At 41.6% G+C, this 15,871-nt stretch overlaps 1 protein-coding gene across 1 annotated transcript in view; it reads right to left on the reverse strand.

Annotated features, from left to right (window-relative positions):
- HSD17B12 (hydroxysteroid (17-beta) dehydrogenase 12) overlaps nucleotides 1-15,871 on the reverse strand; it is a 177,288-nt gene that overhangs the window by 22,950 nt on the left and 138,467 nt on the right. Inside the window, exon 7 of the mRNA XM_010856148.1 lies at nucleotides 3,038-3,072. Within this exon, the coding sequence (XP_010854450.1) occupies nucleotides 3,038-3,072 (35 nt within the window). The remainder of the gene's footprint in view (nucleotides 1-3,037; nucleotides 3,073-15,871) is intronic.

The raw sequence follows: 15,871 nt of genomic DNA on the forward strand, positions 1-15,871 counted from the left end.
GTATATAATTAGAACCAGCGATCCAAATACATTATACAAATATTGCTTTGTTGAAGAAAGTTTGCAAACATTTCCCACATGAAAGAGAACTGCCTGCCCTAAAACACCATAACATGTCATAATTCCACCTTAAGTAATACAGTATGAAAGGGGCTATTTTTAGCTTTTCCATGGTTGTTATGGCAACCACCTCCTGGCTCGAGCTGTACACAATGTTTATAATTCCAGGGAAGTGGAAAGAGCAAGGTTCCTCCGTAACATAATTTTGTAGTTTCTACTTCTATGGTAATAATAATACCTTAGTTTGATTATAGAGACTTGTTTAGTGATAGTCAGTTGGCCCTAGGCTATAGTTCTAGAGAGTGTGGGAAGCCACATACATCAGAAGCAGCATCAGTGAAAGGAAAAAAAAAAACAAAACAAACCCACCACAACAAAGAACTCTGCTATTCCTCAATGGAGATACGAAACCTACAGCAACCAGCCATAGGAAATAGATCATTTGGGGATGGCTCACAGGGCAGGCTATGATCAAATCACTTATAATGTGTAAGTAAGAAGGCTTTGAGATGATCTGTGAACTTGGAGTCTTTCTTCCCTCTTGGGCACACAGATGACAACGCTTCTGGTCTCCCCTGCAGTTAGCTGTAGCCTGTGACTGAGTTCTAGACCATGGAACGAGCGCAGAAGACGGGGACACCACTTGCAGGCCTGACCCATGACACTCTCTGTAAAATCATCCTTCCTGTCTCTTCCCTTATTTGCTGGCTGGTGCAGATATTTCTGCAGAGAACTGCAAGGCCTATGGAAAGAGTACCATGCTGTGCTTAGTCGCTCAGTTGTGTCCAACTCTATGCGACTCCATGGACTTTAGCCCACCAGGCTCCTCTGTCCATGGGATTTTCTGGGCAAGAATACTGGAGTGGACTGCCATGCTCTCCTCCAGGGGATCTTCCCCACCTAGGGATCAAACCTTGGTCTTCCGCATTGCAGGCAGATTCTTTACCGTATGAGCCACCAGGGAAACCCAAGGGAAGAGTAGGCCCCCCTCAACTCCAGATGAAGGAGCTTGAGATCCCTGCATTGACTGTGTAGAGCAGAGTCCTGACCACTGATCCACACCAGGCTGTGATGTGAGGGGAGGATCAACCTTTAGAATTTTAAGTCATTGAGATTCTGGGGTGGTCTCTTACAGCAGTTAGCCTGCCTTGACTAATACAACAAGTAACTCCTTCAATTCAAACAGACAGACCTGTTCCTTCTCCTATCCCAAAAGTACCAATTCATAAAACCCCCTTACATTGCTGACTAGTTCTTTAGCCGTGATAGCTTTCCACCAGATCATTTCACAACCTTGGTGTAAAATCAATTTGATTTCTTAAAGACAAGGATCCAATTCATCTTCCATATGATGAACTTTACTCAGTGAAATGGATGGATCCTTTCTTTTGCATTCTTTATCTAAGGCTTCAGCTACAACTGTGATGCTGGCTCCTAGGTCTACAGAGACGTGTGAGCACTTTGTATCATGTATTAACTCATTATGTAGCCTCATGGCACTCAGGTTCTTTGAATCTCACTTTTTATGTCAAATGAGGGGGGATTGGTTTCAATTAAAGTACTGAAATTCCATGATTCTTCAAGTCTGATTCGTCCTAACCAGTATCTCTCTGGATATGGTTTTTAACAACACACTTAAAAATTCCTCTGTGGAATGTATTTTCTTTTTTAATGGGTAGAATACTACCCTGAATTTATTCTGTGTCACTTGTAGATATCCAACTAGAATTAAGCTTTGGACCCAAATTTCATGCGTCTTGAGTTCTACTATGTCTGCCCTAATTCTCTATAATCTTTCAGGAATCTGGTCTGGTTTGACCATCTTCACTTTCATATCATCACCATCAGGGGCATGCTCGACCATCAGTAAGTAGTTAAAAGGTTTTAAAGGGAAATTTTACTAAAATAAAGCAATTGAGACATTAAAAAATCACACATAAAATGCAATTACAAACAAAGAGCCTTACTAAAAAGTAGCTACCAACCAAATGGATTCCGAACTTCAGTTTCCTCATCTGTACAATGGTGGGAGGCTATCAAAGTTATATAAGCAAACACCTATCGGGTTCTCAGCCTGACACCTGGCAAAGAATACGTAATCGACAAACATAAGCTGTAAATCCTTGCCTGAAGCTGGTCATGGAGACTCCTTCACGGAAGTAGGGTCCCTGGCTCTTTGCAAAGCTGTGATTCCTGTGGCTCTCTCCCAAACTCAAAGCCATTTTGCACAGCAAGGATGACTGTGAAACCCTAAATTTAGCAAATGACCAAGCAAGCCCATCCCTTTGCAACAGGTTTGCTTTGAAAGCTTAGCCATCACTCAGACTTCTCCAAGGGAGGAACAGAATTTAATTTCCATCTTATACTTCCTGCTATTCCTAATGTAAGGACTTAGCAACACATTTCTCAAGAGAAATGAAGACATCTAGCAAATCCTAGTGGAACCCAATACAAATACAGCTGAAGCTAGAGGACATAGCCTTTTTTCTCCAAGGGCAGGGGTAGGGGAGGCTGACCCCTTAGGATCACTTTATAACATGCCTAAGTTCCTCATACATCCTTTCTCCCATAACAGAAAAACCAGAGGATGGGGGGTCTTGCTTCACAAAACTCCACTGAGCTGGGCTCTGACAGCATATCGCTTTAAGAAGGCATTCCCGGGAATATCCCAGGAACTCTATCCACCCCCTCAGAAGAGCAGGCAATTGAGTTAGTGATGGTGACTCAGGCAGGCTTTTTAATCCTGATGTAAAGGAACCACCACCACCCTGGTGAGGGAAATAAAAAGGGAATCGAGGGGAAAAGGCCTCCACCACCGGATGACTCATGCCCTACCGTGTGACTCGCCTGGCACATTACTCTGTCACCAAGACATGGAAGGGAGGTTCATTAGTCACTTTAATGAAATTTTCAAAGAAAGGATTCTCCCTATAAATAATCATGAGCTTGAGTGTTTGTGTGTGAGCTTATGACTCACCTTTCTACCATGCCAGGCAGGACCAGCTGTGTCATCTGTGAAAGAGAAAAACAAAACATCCATGGTGACTGAGGATGCAGGCCACTGAGAGTGGAGAGAACTTGCCCACACAAACAAGGGGTGAATCGCCGAGCTGCTTGCCACTTCTACAGACAGCAGTTTATTTTATAGACTTTATATATTGGGTTGGCCAAAAATTTCAATTGGGTTTTGCCATACCTTCTTATGGAAAAACCTGAATGAACTTTTCTTTTTTTTTTTTGATAGATAAGAGATGGATTTATTTACAGAGAGACACACTCCACAGACAGAGTATGGGCCGTGCAGAAGGCAAGAGCGATCTCGGGGGAAACACACTCCACAGAAGTATGGGCCGTTGTAGAAGGCAACAGCGGCCCCGACTGAACGTTAAGAGTGCGTAAAAAGGAATCTGAGGAAATTACTGGAGATAACACTGTAAACACTTTCAGTGAACCTGGCTAAAGTTAGTCTTGCCTGAAATGTAATACTGGCATGGAGATCTTCAAATAAGTAAGGACTTACGGTGAAATCCATGTCTCCCAAAATACATTCTCAGTAAAACGACATACATTGCAAGAAATATCCTGCCTACCAAACTTACTTAAGCTTTCTAATCTTAACAGATCAAATAATTTTTTTTCCTATCAAAAAACCTTTAGGAGAATGCCATAAAGTGACATGTAGGCAAATATTAAGTCTATTTTCACATGCATTTCTTCTCCTGCTCAAGCTAATTGTGAGTAAAATGCATCCTTAAAGAAAGTTGATATTATCTGTCATCTTAAGTAACCAACAATGAAAAAAGGGGCGCCAGCATTTTTATTTTTTATTGGCCGAACCAAGCAATATGCAGGATCTTAGTTCCCTGACCATGGCTTGAACCTTGGCCCTCTGCCGTGGAAGCACAGAGTCCGAACTGCTGGACTATCAAGGAATTCCGTGGACACCTCATTTTTAAAGGACTTCATGACTGTTGCCTAAATATATATACTACGACGAGAGAAACTATTAATACTTCTAAACTCTATTTTAAGATATTATTAACTCAGAAAAGTTAAGATATCCACTGGTTTAGTCAAGGCCACATCACAGTTAAACACCTAAGTTGGAACATGAACTCTGGATTCCTGCACACCATCAGTTCAGGAAAAAACAAATGCTGTTTTGTTACAGAGAATTTTGCATGCATGCCAAGCACAGGAATCTCAAACTTTCTATCTTGAATAACATTATGCCTTAATTAAAATACCATTCTGACAAAGAGAGCATTCTTTTCCTAGAAACACTTCAAAGAAAGAAAAAGCATCCAGCCTTCACCAACACAGAACCTGCTCTGCAGAGCTCTCAACTCAGAGGTCAACTTTGGAGCTGCTGCATACACTTTTCCAGGAAAGATGTGAATTTGAACCGACACCACATCATAATAGGAGAACACACTGCCAACTTCTAAACAGACAAAGTGGTGTCTTCAAAACCTAGGAGGATCGTTTCACCAGAATATCTGATGTGGCCAAATCTTCCAGGTGAAAAAAAGTAGACACTGTAAGAAAAGAGTTTGTCCTGAAGCATCTCCAATCTTCCTCCTTCTGTAATGCTGTAATCTCATATAGTTCAGTTCAGCCACTCAGTCGTGTCCGACTCTTTGAGAGCCCACGGACTGCAACACACCAGGCTCCCTCATCCCTGGGATTCTCCAGACAAGAACACTGGAGTGGGTTGCCATTTCCTTCTCCAATGCATGAAAGTGAAAAAGTGAAAGTGAAGTGGCTCAGTCGTGTCCGACTCCTAGCGACCGCATGGACTGCAGCCTACCAGCTCCTCCGTCCATGGGATTTTCCAGGCAAGAGTACTGGAGTGGGGTGCCATTGCCTTCTCCAGTTTCTGGACAGTTTCAGCAATATTGTCCTGCAATCTGCATATCATACTGCATCACAGATAGCCTCCCATGCTAGTACAGACAGACATCAGGCATGGGAACAGTTGTGGGGCATTTTTCTTTGTAGGGATAGACTATATGCATTTTTAGCAGTATCTGAACACATACTTTACTTAATACATTTCATCAGGGGACCTTAATGCTTAGGCTCATGTATTATAAGGAGGTTCCCAGCATTTTGTGAGAAGTTGTTAAACAGTTCCCCCAATGTCCTGAGATCCCCAGAAACCAGATGAGAAAGAAGAAGACTGATAATAAAACACGTTCTCACCCAGGGGTCGGGGTGTGCGCATGCACACGTGCATTTGGGGTGAGGAGTGAAACTTGTTATGTGTGAAGTAGTGAAGTGGAGTTGACAGGGGGCGCCACTGACCACCTACCTTTACCGAACAAAAGGAGAGGAGGAGGGATGGGATTTGCAGGCAGTGATCAATCTGGAGAACTACCAGGAAAGTCTACAAGACCTGCTGATGGAGTCCTTTATTCTGACCAAGGATCTAAGTACCACTTGAATATTTAATAACTGGTTGTGCAGAGTTTTAAAGTTCAATTCAGAGTTTTTTCCCCCCCCAAGACATAAATGTACACACTTAAATACAGTCCAATAAGAAATAGCACTTTAAGCTGGGCTATTAAGGAAATACAAATGCACACTTTGGGAGCTATTTTTTTCCTTACACTGTGTGCATGTCATCTATGAAATGTCTCCTTTCTGAATGGTAAAAATTACCCAGGAAACAATCAGAGACAAAATAAAACCTTGTAAGATATTATCTTATTTACAAAATTATATCAACAGCATGCTAAACATTAAGTCAGTCCTGATGGTTGTTAATGTGTAGATAGCTTCAAAATATATTCACTTTTTCTCCCAGTTTCATTTGAGATATAATCTACGTAACTTTTTTTTACTAGTTTAAGGTACATATCGTGAAAGTGAAGGAGGAGAGGGAAAAAAGTGGCTTAAAACTCAACATTCAAAAAACGAAGATCATGGCATCCGGTCCCACTACTTCATGGCAAATAGATGGGGAAACAGTGGAAACAGTGACATGCTTTATTTTTGTGGGCTCCAAAATCACTGCAGATGGTGACTGCAGCCATGAAATTAAAAGACACTTGCTCCTTGGAAGAAAAGCTATGACAAACCCAGATAGCACATTAAAAAGCAGAGACATTACTTTGCCAACAAAAGTCCGTCTAGTCAAAGCTATGGCTTTTCCAGTAGTCATGTATGGATGTGAGAGTTGGACCATAAAGAAAGCTGAGTGCCAAAGAATTGATGCTTTTAAACTGTGGTGTTGGAGAAGACTCTTGCAAGTCCCCTGGACAGCATGGAGATCAAACCAGTCAATCCTAAAGGAAATCAGTCCTGAATATTCACTGGATAGACTGATGCTAAAGCTGAAACTCCAATACTTTGGCCGCCTGATGTGAAGAACTGACTCCTTGAAAAAGACCCTGATGCTGGGAAAGATTGAAGGCAGGAGGACAAGGGGACAACAGAGGATGAGATGGTTGGATAGCATCACCGACTCAATGGACATGAGTTTGAGCAAGCTCTGAGAAGCCTGGTGTGCTGCAGTCCATGGGGTCGCAAACAGTCGGACACAACTGAGCAACTGAAATGAACTGAACTGAAAGTATACATCATAAGGATATATGTATATATTGTAAGATGATTACCACAATGAAGTTTAGTTAACAGCAAAAATACAGAATGCTTTACTGTGTGTCATCCTTGCGCAGGGGCCATGCTAATCTTCCCTGTATCATTTCAATTCAAGTATCTCTGCTGCTGAAATAAGTCTTTCTGTTCTTGTTACTCAGTCACTAAGTTGTATCTGATACTGTGGACTGTAGCCCATCAGGCTCCTCTGTCCCTGGGATTTCTCAGGCAAGAATACTGGAATGGGAAGCTACTTCCTTCTCCATAGTCTTTATACAAGTGAATTAAAACTCAAGAAGTTTTAATAACACAAAGGAAGAAGCAGTGTTTTCAATGCCTGACTATTAAAGGGCCAGAAATACTTGTTGCAATCCTCATTTGAACAAATGATTCATCATCAAAGATGGAAATTCATGCATGAAAAGGTTAAATTCTTTTGTATTGGTCATTGGTTTCTCCTCTTAAATTCTGTTTCTAAATTATTTCTCCTTGCCATAAAATAGAGTATCTCCTTGGATCTGTCAGATATAACAACACTGAAAAGCCTAGGAAGAGTTAACCTGAAATCCGCAGGCTTTTCTAAGGCAGATTAATGCCTTCGTCTATACTTAAATTATCTTTCTTTCTACCCAGAATACATGTCATAATAAATTCAATTTCAAGTGTTCTTTGTTGGGGTATGTGCATACAAATAATTCTTAATATTCTGTGTGTAACTAGAGAGGCTTCACTACGTTAACATCAAATTAAATTCTCTTTAACGTCAAGTCTTACATAGGATATTTAAATTAAGCTATTAGTAGTCTCATTTTACTTTATATGCATCAATTGGTATCTTGATGGCTGGTTATTTATGCCATATACCAAGTGTTTCTGTGAAATCTCACTATCTGAACTCCATCTCACAGCTTACAAGCTGTTTCTGGAGTTAACTCAATATGCTAATTTTAGGCCATCTGCAGGTGATAATTGCTGTACCAGGAAAAATTTTGTTCCTCTTAAGATACTGCTAAAATAAGATTACCATAACTTGTAAGTTCAGTGGTTAAAAATATCAAAAATAGTAGTAAACATGACTTCTATACTTGTTTTCTTCTACGTTATTTCCAAAAGTATACAGCAGACAATATAAATTTAATTCTTTCCTCAAAAGTAAATACAAGTCCTATAATAGCACCTCTACAACAATGGCAGCTTCAAATTCTTGCAGAAAAAAAACAAATGTTTCCTATTTATAGAGACATATTTTTTAGGGACAGTTTCATCAATCCTTATCACAAAAAAGTCCTAGAAGCCTAACTCAAAGGGAGAAAGGCCGATACATGCTATTTCACACCAAGATATTATATCATTCTGCATGCAAGCCTGGCATAGTCTTCACCAATGATAGCTCAATTGAGAATTCCTCTTGGGGACACCACATATTCTATTTCAAGAGTTATATATTTACTGCCACAGCTATGTATGTTCTGGCTGGGAAATAAGTAAGAGGCTGATGTAGCTCATACAAAAATCAAAATCAGTATTATTAGATCATTCAGTTGAGGTAACCTGACTCAGAAATGCACTGGCTGACCTAGAAAGTCCTTTAAAATGTTATATTAAAGTGTATCCATCTTAGTATTCTGAAATATTTCTTCTATTTTTGGCAATCGCTTGCATTGCTTTTGCAATCAGAAGAGCCCCCACAACTAATGTTATTTCTAAAAGAAATTAACACGAATAAATTTTTTTCTTTTTCATTTCTCTGGCATCAGTAATCAAGAATTTGTAGGAAGAATCTCATTTTATACTCAAAAGCCAATCCAAGTTTCCCACTTTTTTAGTTTGGTATGAAAACCGATGCCTACACAAGTGAATCATGCATATTATTCTACAAGCAAATTACTTTTATATCATGTAACCTCTTGTGTTTCGTCATTTGTTTGGAGAGAACAGTATAAAGAAAACATTATCACATAATGCTCAAAGAGATAACTAAAAACCCAAATGAAAAGATTAAAATTCAAGATACTTGAGTTAAAATAAGAAAACAATATTGACACCTGTATCACCATTATATATAAATAGGAGGTAAAGTAACAACTTGCTCTAGAATCTGGGCAAAGCCCCAGGAATCCAGGCTTCTTGTACAAATAGTTAGGACACCACAAACAGCCGCTTTGTCCACTGCTGCCCTGCCCTCTAGCCTAGAGAAACCTGCAGAGAGTAAACAGGATCTGAATTCACGCAACTGAAAAATGAACCGGCACAAATGAAAAGGAAATAGATACAAATGCCTGAAGCACATTTTTAGTTGGAATCATTAACAGTAACTTTTTAAAACCACAACATAATAGCGCAAAGAATTACATAAAGTAACAGCGATGTTACACAATGCCTGCTTTGGAGAAACTGGGTGGTAACTCTACTGGAAGTCATACTAGAATGACACAGCACACATTTCCTTTGGTGAAATGTATAATTTGAGCTCTGGTACCAAGAATACCGCTTAATTATAAATTCTTAGAATCTCATATGTATGGCCAACAGAATACTTACTGTGCAGGGGGTGAGAAGCTTAATGAGACTAAGTTTTTAGACGGCTTTGAGATCTGAGTATTATTTGCCTCTCCTCTACCAATGTTTAGGTCTTTGTAAAGTTATCAGCTCTTCTTGTCAAAGTTATCAACCCTCTTTTGCCATTTCCCGCATCCCATATTACTGAACTTGAAATTCAACCCCATACTATAAAAAACAATACTTTTTCTTTGATAATAAATTCTGGTTTAATTTTTTTTTTAATGACTTAACAAAAGAAAAAGAAAAGAACTTTCCAGAACAGAGAACTGGATGCCAACTAATAATGAAGAATCTAAAGCCATAATTTTTAAACTCTAAACAAAAATGAAAATAAAAAGAACATATATACCATCACACACTGTTTTTCCAAGTTTGTTGTTCAGTCATTAAGTTGTGTCTGACTCTTTGTGACCCCATGGACTGCAGGTCACCAGGCTTCCCTATCCTTCACTATCTCCCGGAATTTGCTCAAACTCATGTCCATTGAGTTGGTGATACTATTCAACCAATATACTGAGAGTTTCTATTACTGACCTTTTCTCCAAATAAGCTGACTTCTCCAAAAGTGATAGATTTGGAGGAGAAAAGAAGCCCTAAGTTTCTCACAGAGATTTTTACACATTCACTCATTTATAATGCATTTCTTCTTTAAACAAACTTTACCTGGAGCTACAAAGAACCTTGGCGTCTCCAACTATTGCCTCATTTTGTAAAGATGAAAATCGTGCAAAGAGTGGTGGTCCTGTATTTTGGCAAACCCATTATTTTGTATTTGTGCCTGAAGCAGCCCATTACTCTGAGACTCTTAGGGCTAAATATGCTCCCCAATTTGGAAATTGTTAACAGGTTAATGATAACTACTTTCAGATGGATTTAAAGGCTCTAGATATTAACCTGGAATGTGTTTCTTCTGAAAAGCCCTGGGCAGGGGCAGTGGTAAGAAGCATACTCTCCTTCCTACAATTGATTAATTTCCTATTCTGTTAACTTGAATTCTTGGGGCAGAGTCGGAGGATAACTTCTTAGCATAATCCCTAAATTAAATATAACTAGACTGCTAAACAGACTTCCCTAGTGGCTCAGACGGTAAAGCGTCTGCCTACAATGTGGGAGAGCTGGGTTCAATCCCTGGGTCAGGAAGATCCCCTGGAGAAGGAAATGGCAACCCACTCCAGTACTCTTGCCTGGAAAACCCCATGGATGGAGGAGCATGGTGGGCTACAGTCCATGGGGTCGCAAAGAGTCAGACACAACTGAGCGACTTCACTTCAGACTGCTGAACAGATTCTCCTGATGGATTTCCAAATTAACAGAGGGCTCCCCCTACTGGTACTATGTGACATACCAGAGGCAAATACATGTTTTTTAAAAAAGTAAACAACTATTTTTCTTGCATGTTTTCATCTGTCTGTCCATCCAAACATTTATTACTATTATCTACTCCATGGGCAGGACATAGCATTATGGCTAAAGTGATATTCAGTGAATACATAGTTGTATCATGAGAAAAAAAAAATTGGCTTTTCAAAAGCAGGCAAAGGGTCTTATGTTCCAAGTGATTTGATTTCAGACAATCACAGGGATGGAAGAGATGGATTTAAGTCAAAGCCATTCTAATTCTTCAAGTTCTCCAAGCAAGCAATGATTCCGTTTGAGCAGGCTGAATACTTGGAGTTACTGAACGGGGGGAACCGTGAACTCAAATGCCTAAAAGGGCCAAGTGGGTGACACAGAACAGTGCGGTGGATCAGACAATAGGGGCTCGTGGGGACTGCGGCGATCTGCAGAGTGCAAGAGTGCAGGCCCGGCTATGGAGCACGCTCCACTGCTATTCAGCTCTGATCACTTGCTGCCAAGCAGCAGTTCAGGTCTGTGTCACCCTCGTTTCAAAAATTTCCCAAGAGAAGCTAGAGAGCTGGGAAATGTCCTAATTTTGAACACACTGCTGGAGCCAACCAAAATGTATTAGTAGCCCATGTCCAGCCTACAGACTATGGATTTGTAACCTCTGACCCAGAATCAGAAGGAACTCACCTTCTACCCACTACCCTTCTGGCAGATCCAACGCTTAGGAAGTTCTCACAGCTCATTTCAGGGTAAATATCAGCAACTGATCTAAGGCCAACCTTGCAGAGCCCCACAAAGTAAGTGTGATGCTTATTTCCAAAGGAGTAGAATTTTCTGTTTTTAAATGTATTCACTGATTCATTCAAAAAGCATTTGCTGTACACCTGCCACATGTGAGAGCTAGGGCTGGGAAATGGCAGAGAACGAAAAGGAACTGGTCCCAGACCTTACAACGTCTAGAGACACTCGACGAAGAAAGAAATGCTAAGGGAAAGGGAAACATACAGCGCGCAATGAAATAGCACAACTGAGAGACTTCATCGAGCCTGGGAGGCTCCCTGCCCCTTCCCCAACACTAAGTGTGCAACGCTTTAGCTGAGAACTGAAGAGTGAGGAGAACTAGTAAAGTGGGAGATGAGCGAGTCTTCTATGCAGGGGGGCCAGCCTGAGGGGGCGCTAGCCTGAGACTAGTTCAGGAGACGGAGCACAGCACTTGCAGGAGAGACCTGAGTTGAAAGGGAGACGTGGGGAGGAGCCAAATCAACGCAGGCCCTTCCCAACAGGTCACGTTAAAGGTTCTGGACTTGAGGGAGGGAAGTCACGGAGGGATTTAACAGTGGTGTGATACGACCCAGAGTACAATAATAACACTGGCTGGAGCACAGAGACTGGACTGGAGAAAGATAACCTGGCTGGTTAGGGTACTTGAGTGGTTCTCACTGAGAAATGTAAGGCGCTTGGAATCTAGAACGAATAACTGGGTGACTTGATTTGCAAAACAGTTAGGAGGCTGAGCTAACTGGCCTTTATTGGGGTGTGTGTGTGTGTGTGTGTGAGAGAGAGAGAGATGTCTGGAAGGAATCATTGGGTGAGCTGATTTGCAAAACAGGAGGTTGAGCTAACTGGCCTTGATTGTGTGTGTGTGTGTGTGTGTGTGTGTGAGATGTCTGGAAGGAATCATTGGGGGAGCTGATTTACAAAACAGTTAGGAGGTTGAGTTAACTGGTCTTGATTGTGTGTGCGTGTGTGTGTGTGATGTCATGCTTCCCTTCTCCACACTAAACATCTCTACTTCTTTCAACTACTCCACTTTGGCTGATAATCTGATGAAGGAAGAATTAAATTTTGATCCCCTCCTTAAGACTCTTCCTCCCCATTCCCAAATAAAACAAAACTGAGTGGTACTTCACTGTAAGTGGAAATCGTTAATAAATTTTACCTTGGATCCCCACCCACCTATTTCTCTGCTCGGAGAAAGGTAATAAAGAAAGTAGGACAGCCCCTGTATTTGTCAGAATGATAGTCTGGAAATTTCCTAAGGGATCTGATAGGTAGGGCCACTCCCTATTGTCCAGCATATTCACCAAGCCCAGCAGCAGCTTCAGGGCCCAGCACCTTCAGAAGGGATGGCTTTCACATTCTTAGATAAGCTATGGAAAGGGCTTGGGCTGTGTTCATTTGAAAAGGAGTGACGAGTCTATGGTGTCCTTGAGGTTCTTATACTGTCATTAAAGGAATCAAAGAACCATCAGGCCTCGAGGAGGAAGACAATTCTCAGTTTGGCAGATGTTACAACAAGTGATCTCAAATCAGTGACAAACAGCACGGAGAAGATCCATTTTGGATCTAGTCTTTGGATTTGGTGCTGAGTGTGCTACCTGATTGAAAGTGGACTTGGATTGATATATACCTGCCTCTGGAGTTGTGGCGTGTTCCCCCTTTTCTATGATTTCTCTAATAATAACCAATAGCAATACCACAATTTCATCTGCAAACTCTTTCAGTATTCCAAAATGGAAACTTCTTCCAGGGATAGTGAAGTGAAACTCACTCAGTTATGTCCGACTCTTTGCAACCCCATGAACTGTAGGCTGCCCAGCTCCTCTTATCCAAAGGATTCTCCAGGCAAGAATAATGGAGCGGGTAGCCGTCTCCCTTCTCCAGGGAACCTTGCCAACCCAGGGATCGAAACCAGGTCTCCTGCATTGCAGGCAGATTCTTTACTGTCTGAGCCACCAGGGAAGCCCCTCCAGGCATAAAACCCAAACTACCGTAGAAGTGTGTGGTTTAATATCTGGAGGTTTAATTATCTCTAAACTCTTACCATTTCTGGTCTGAAGGTCATTGATCTTGAGGAGAAATGAGCCTTAACCTTAGATTTTAGTCACAGAATATGTGAAACCAAAGAAAGCCCTGGCCAGGAGGACCTTTCTTCCAGTTGAAGGCTGAAAGGCTTCTGAATACCTCTTGGATTACCTCAACTAACCTGGTAAAGGGAAAGCCCAGTTAAGCAAGTCACTGAGAGAGAAAAAAAGCAATGATTCTAAATTATTGAATAAGATGAAAAGTGAAACGATCAGATGGGACTGGAGGGGTCTAGAGTCACCACTATTTTTATTAACATTTCTTCCTCCATATTCTGTGGACCACTAATCGCCACTTCATCCGGCGATGACCTGTAAATCTTTTGGCCAGGATATTGCAGTTTTATTATTACTCTGTTGGAATGGGGGACTTCGATGATTTTTATCATCATCTGACCTATTGATACAGGGACAGGAACACATGGACCAGGCACTAATCCTGCAATGTCAAGCCAGGTCATTCAATGCTCATGGTACAGCACAAGACTTCCAACCAGATGCTGGGCCCTACCCAGCAAATATCTCTAAATTAGGGGCACAAACCCAAGGTCACAGGGCAAGCTCATCTCTCTGACCTTTCCTGGCATGTTTCTCAGCCAGTCAGCCCCTAGCATGTGGTTTGCTAGGAGATATAACTTGAACCATCCCTGATGGACAGAAGATGTCATTCTCTTTCATATATAAACCTTTTCAACACACTTATTAAGGCTTTAGGCCATAGACATCCATGCCCTGGGTCTCCTGATGTCCAACCACCAGAAAACCTTATAAGATTCTAGACCAACTTTCATCTCTAAGTTAACTTGGAGATCCAAACAGCCACTGCTACTGAAAACGTAGTCCTGGACCTGCAACATAACACAGTCAAATGAAGGACAACAGAAACAATTCATCAAAATACACTATAGGGCAAATCACAGCAGCACGAAAGAACACTAAACCTGGGAGCTTCAGACACACGACTCCATCAAGGTGAATGCCCCTTCTCAGTATAAACAAGATCAAAACACATGCCTTTAAATACACACTGCCATGCCACTCTGCCACTAGAATTGTCTTTCTAAAATGTACACCAGATCATACCTTATTTCCACTTTAAGGCTCTCTGCCCTCTTGAGCACAGCACTCAAGAACCTGAACAATCATGTCCTAACTTACTTTCCTGGCCTCTGGTAAGCCACTGCACACAACTCACCTCCTGCTGTTTGAGTCAAACTATGGCCATACTTGAACAGTCAGTCAAATGTGCTACAAACGACCCGGATACTGCCTACGGTACAGTGAAAACCGACTGGCTGTCCTGTAGATGGTACTGATTCCATGATAAATAAATCAAGCATTTTGAACTGTTTTTCCACTAAAAGCACCCATCACAAACGGACAGGAAAATACATATTTACATGAAAGATAAATTAAAAGATTCTTCATTCTTTGGCTGAACAAAGAAGCGTTTCTGAAGAGCAAACTCCCTTAGTGCTTTGCAAATGGGATTTGATGTGCAAAAAGAGGTTAACAGACAAATTTTTAAAGCATATATCCATCTCTTCTGCTGGTGATACTTCTCATCAGTATGGCTCACAATATGATGGGGTATGATGTTTAGTAAGTCTGGCGTTTGTCTCCATTGACTCCTTTCGTGGGAAAAAGCATCTACCCCCGTGGGAAAAAGAAAGTGGAAGAAGACGAATGGAGAGGTGGGAGGAGTATTTTATCATCTGTCAAGATACCAGGACTGATGTCTTGTTATTATTTCATCACCATGGTAAAGAAAACTGAGGATCCTCTCCAGTGCGGTGGACTGGTGGTGCTTCATCCACACTTCCCGCCCCTACACTACTCATCTGTAAGTAGGGCCATGAGGTGACGACCACCAGTACATGTTGATCGGTGCTCAGATGCTGCTCAAAGGATGAGGTGTGTGACCACAGAGCACAGCAAGCTGAACGGTTCTCAGAGATCAAGGTCAGGACCTTGGCCTTTTTATCACTACTACTCTGTAGATTGCCAGCCCAAAGTGTATGCTTTGGGAGACAGAGGCAGCCAGGGTTTCTTTTTCTTTTTTGTACAATTTTTTTTTCTTTTACATTGGAGTGTAATTGTTTTACAATGCTGTGTTAGTTTCTGCAGTGCAGTGAAGTGAATCAGCTGCTGCTGCTGCTGCTAAGTCGCTTCAGTCGTGTCCGACTCTGTGCGACCCCATAGACGGCAGCCTACCAGGCTCCGCCGTCCCTGGGATTCTCCAGGCAAGAACACTGGAGTGGGTTGCCATTTCCTTCTCCAATGCATGAAAGTGAAAAGTGAAAGTGAAGTTGCTCAGTCGTGCCCGACTCTTAGCGATCCCACGGACTGCAGCCCACCAGGCTCCTCAGTCCATGGGATTTTCCAGGCAAGAGTACTGGAGTGGGGTGCCATTGCCTTCTCCGAGTGAATCAGCT

This window comes from Bison bison, unplaced genomic scaffold (genome assembly GCF_000754665.1).
Source record: "Bison bison bison isolate TAMUID 2011002044 unplaced genomic scaffold, Bison_UMD1.0 scf7180017854252, whole genome shotgun sequence".
Classification (NCBI taxonomy): domain Eukaryota; kingdom Metazoa; phylum Chordata; class Mammalia; order Artiodactyla; family Bovidae; genus Bison; species Bison bison.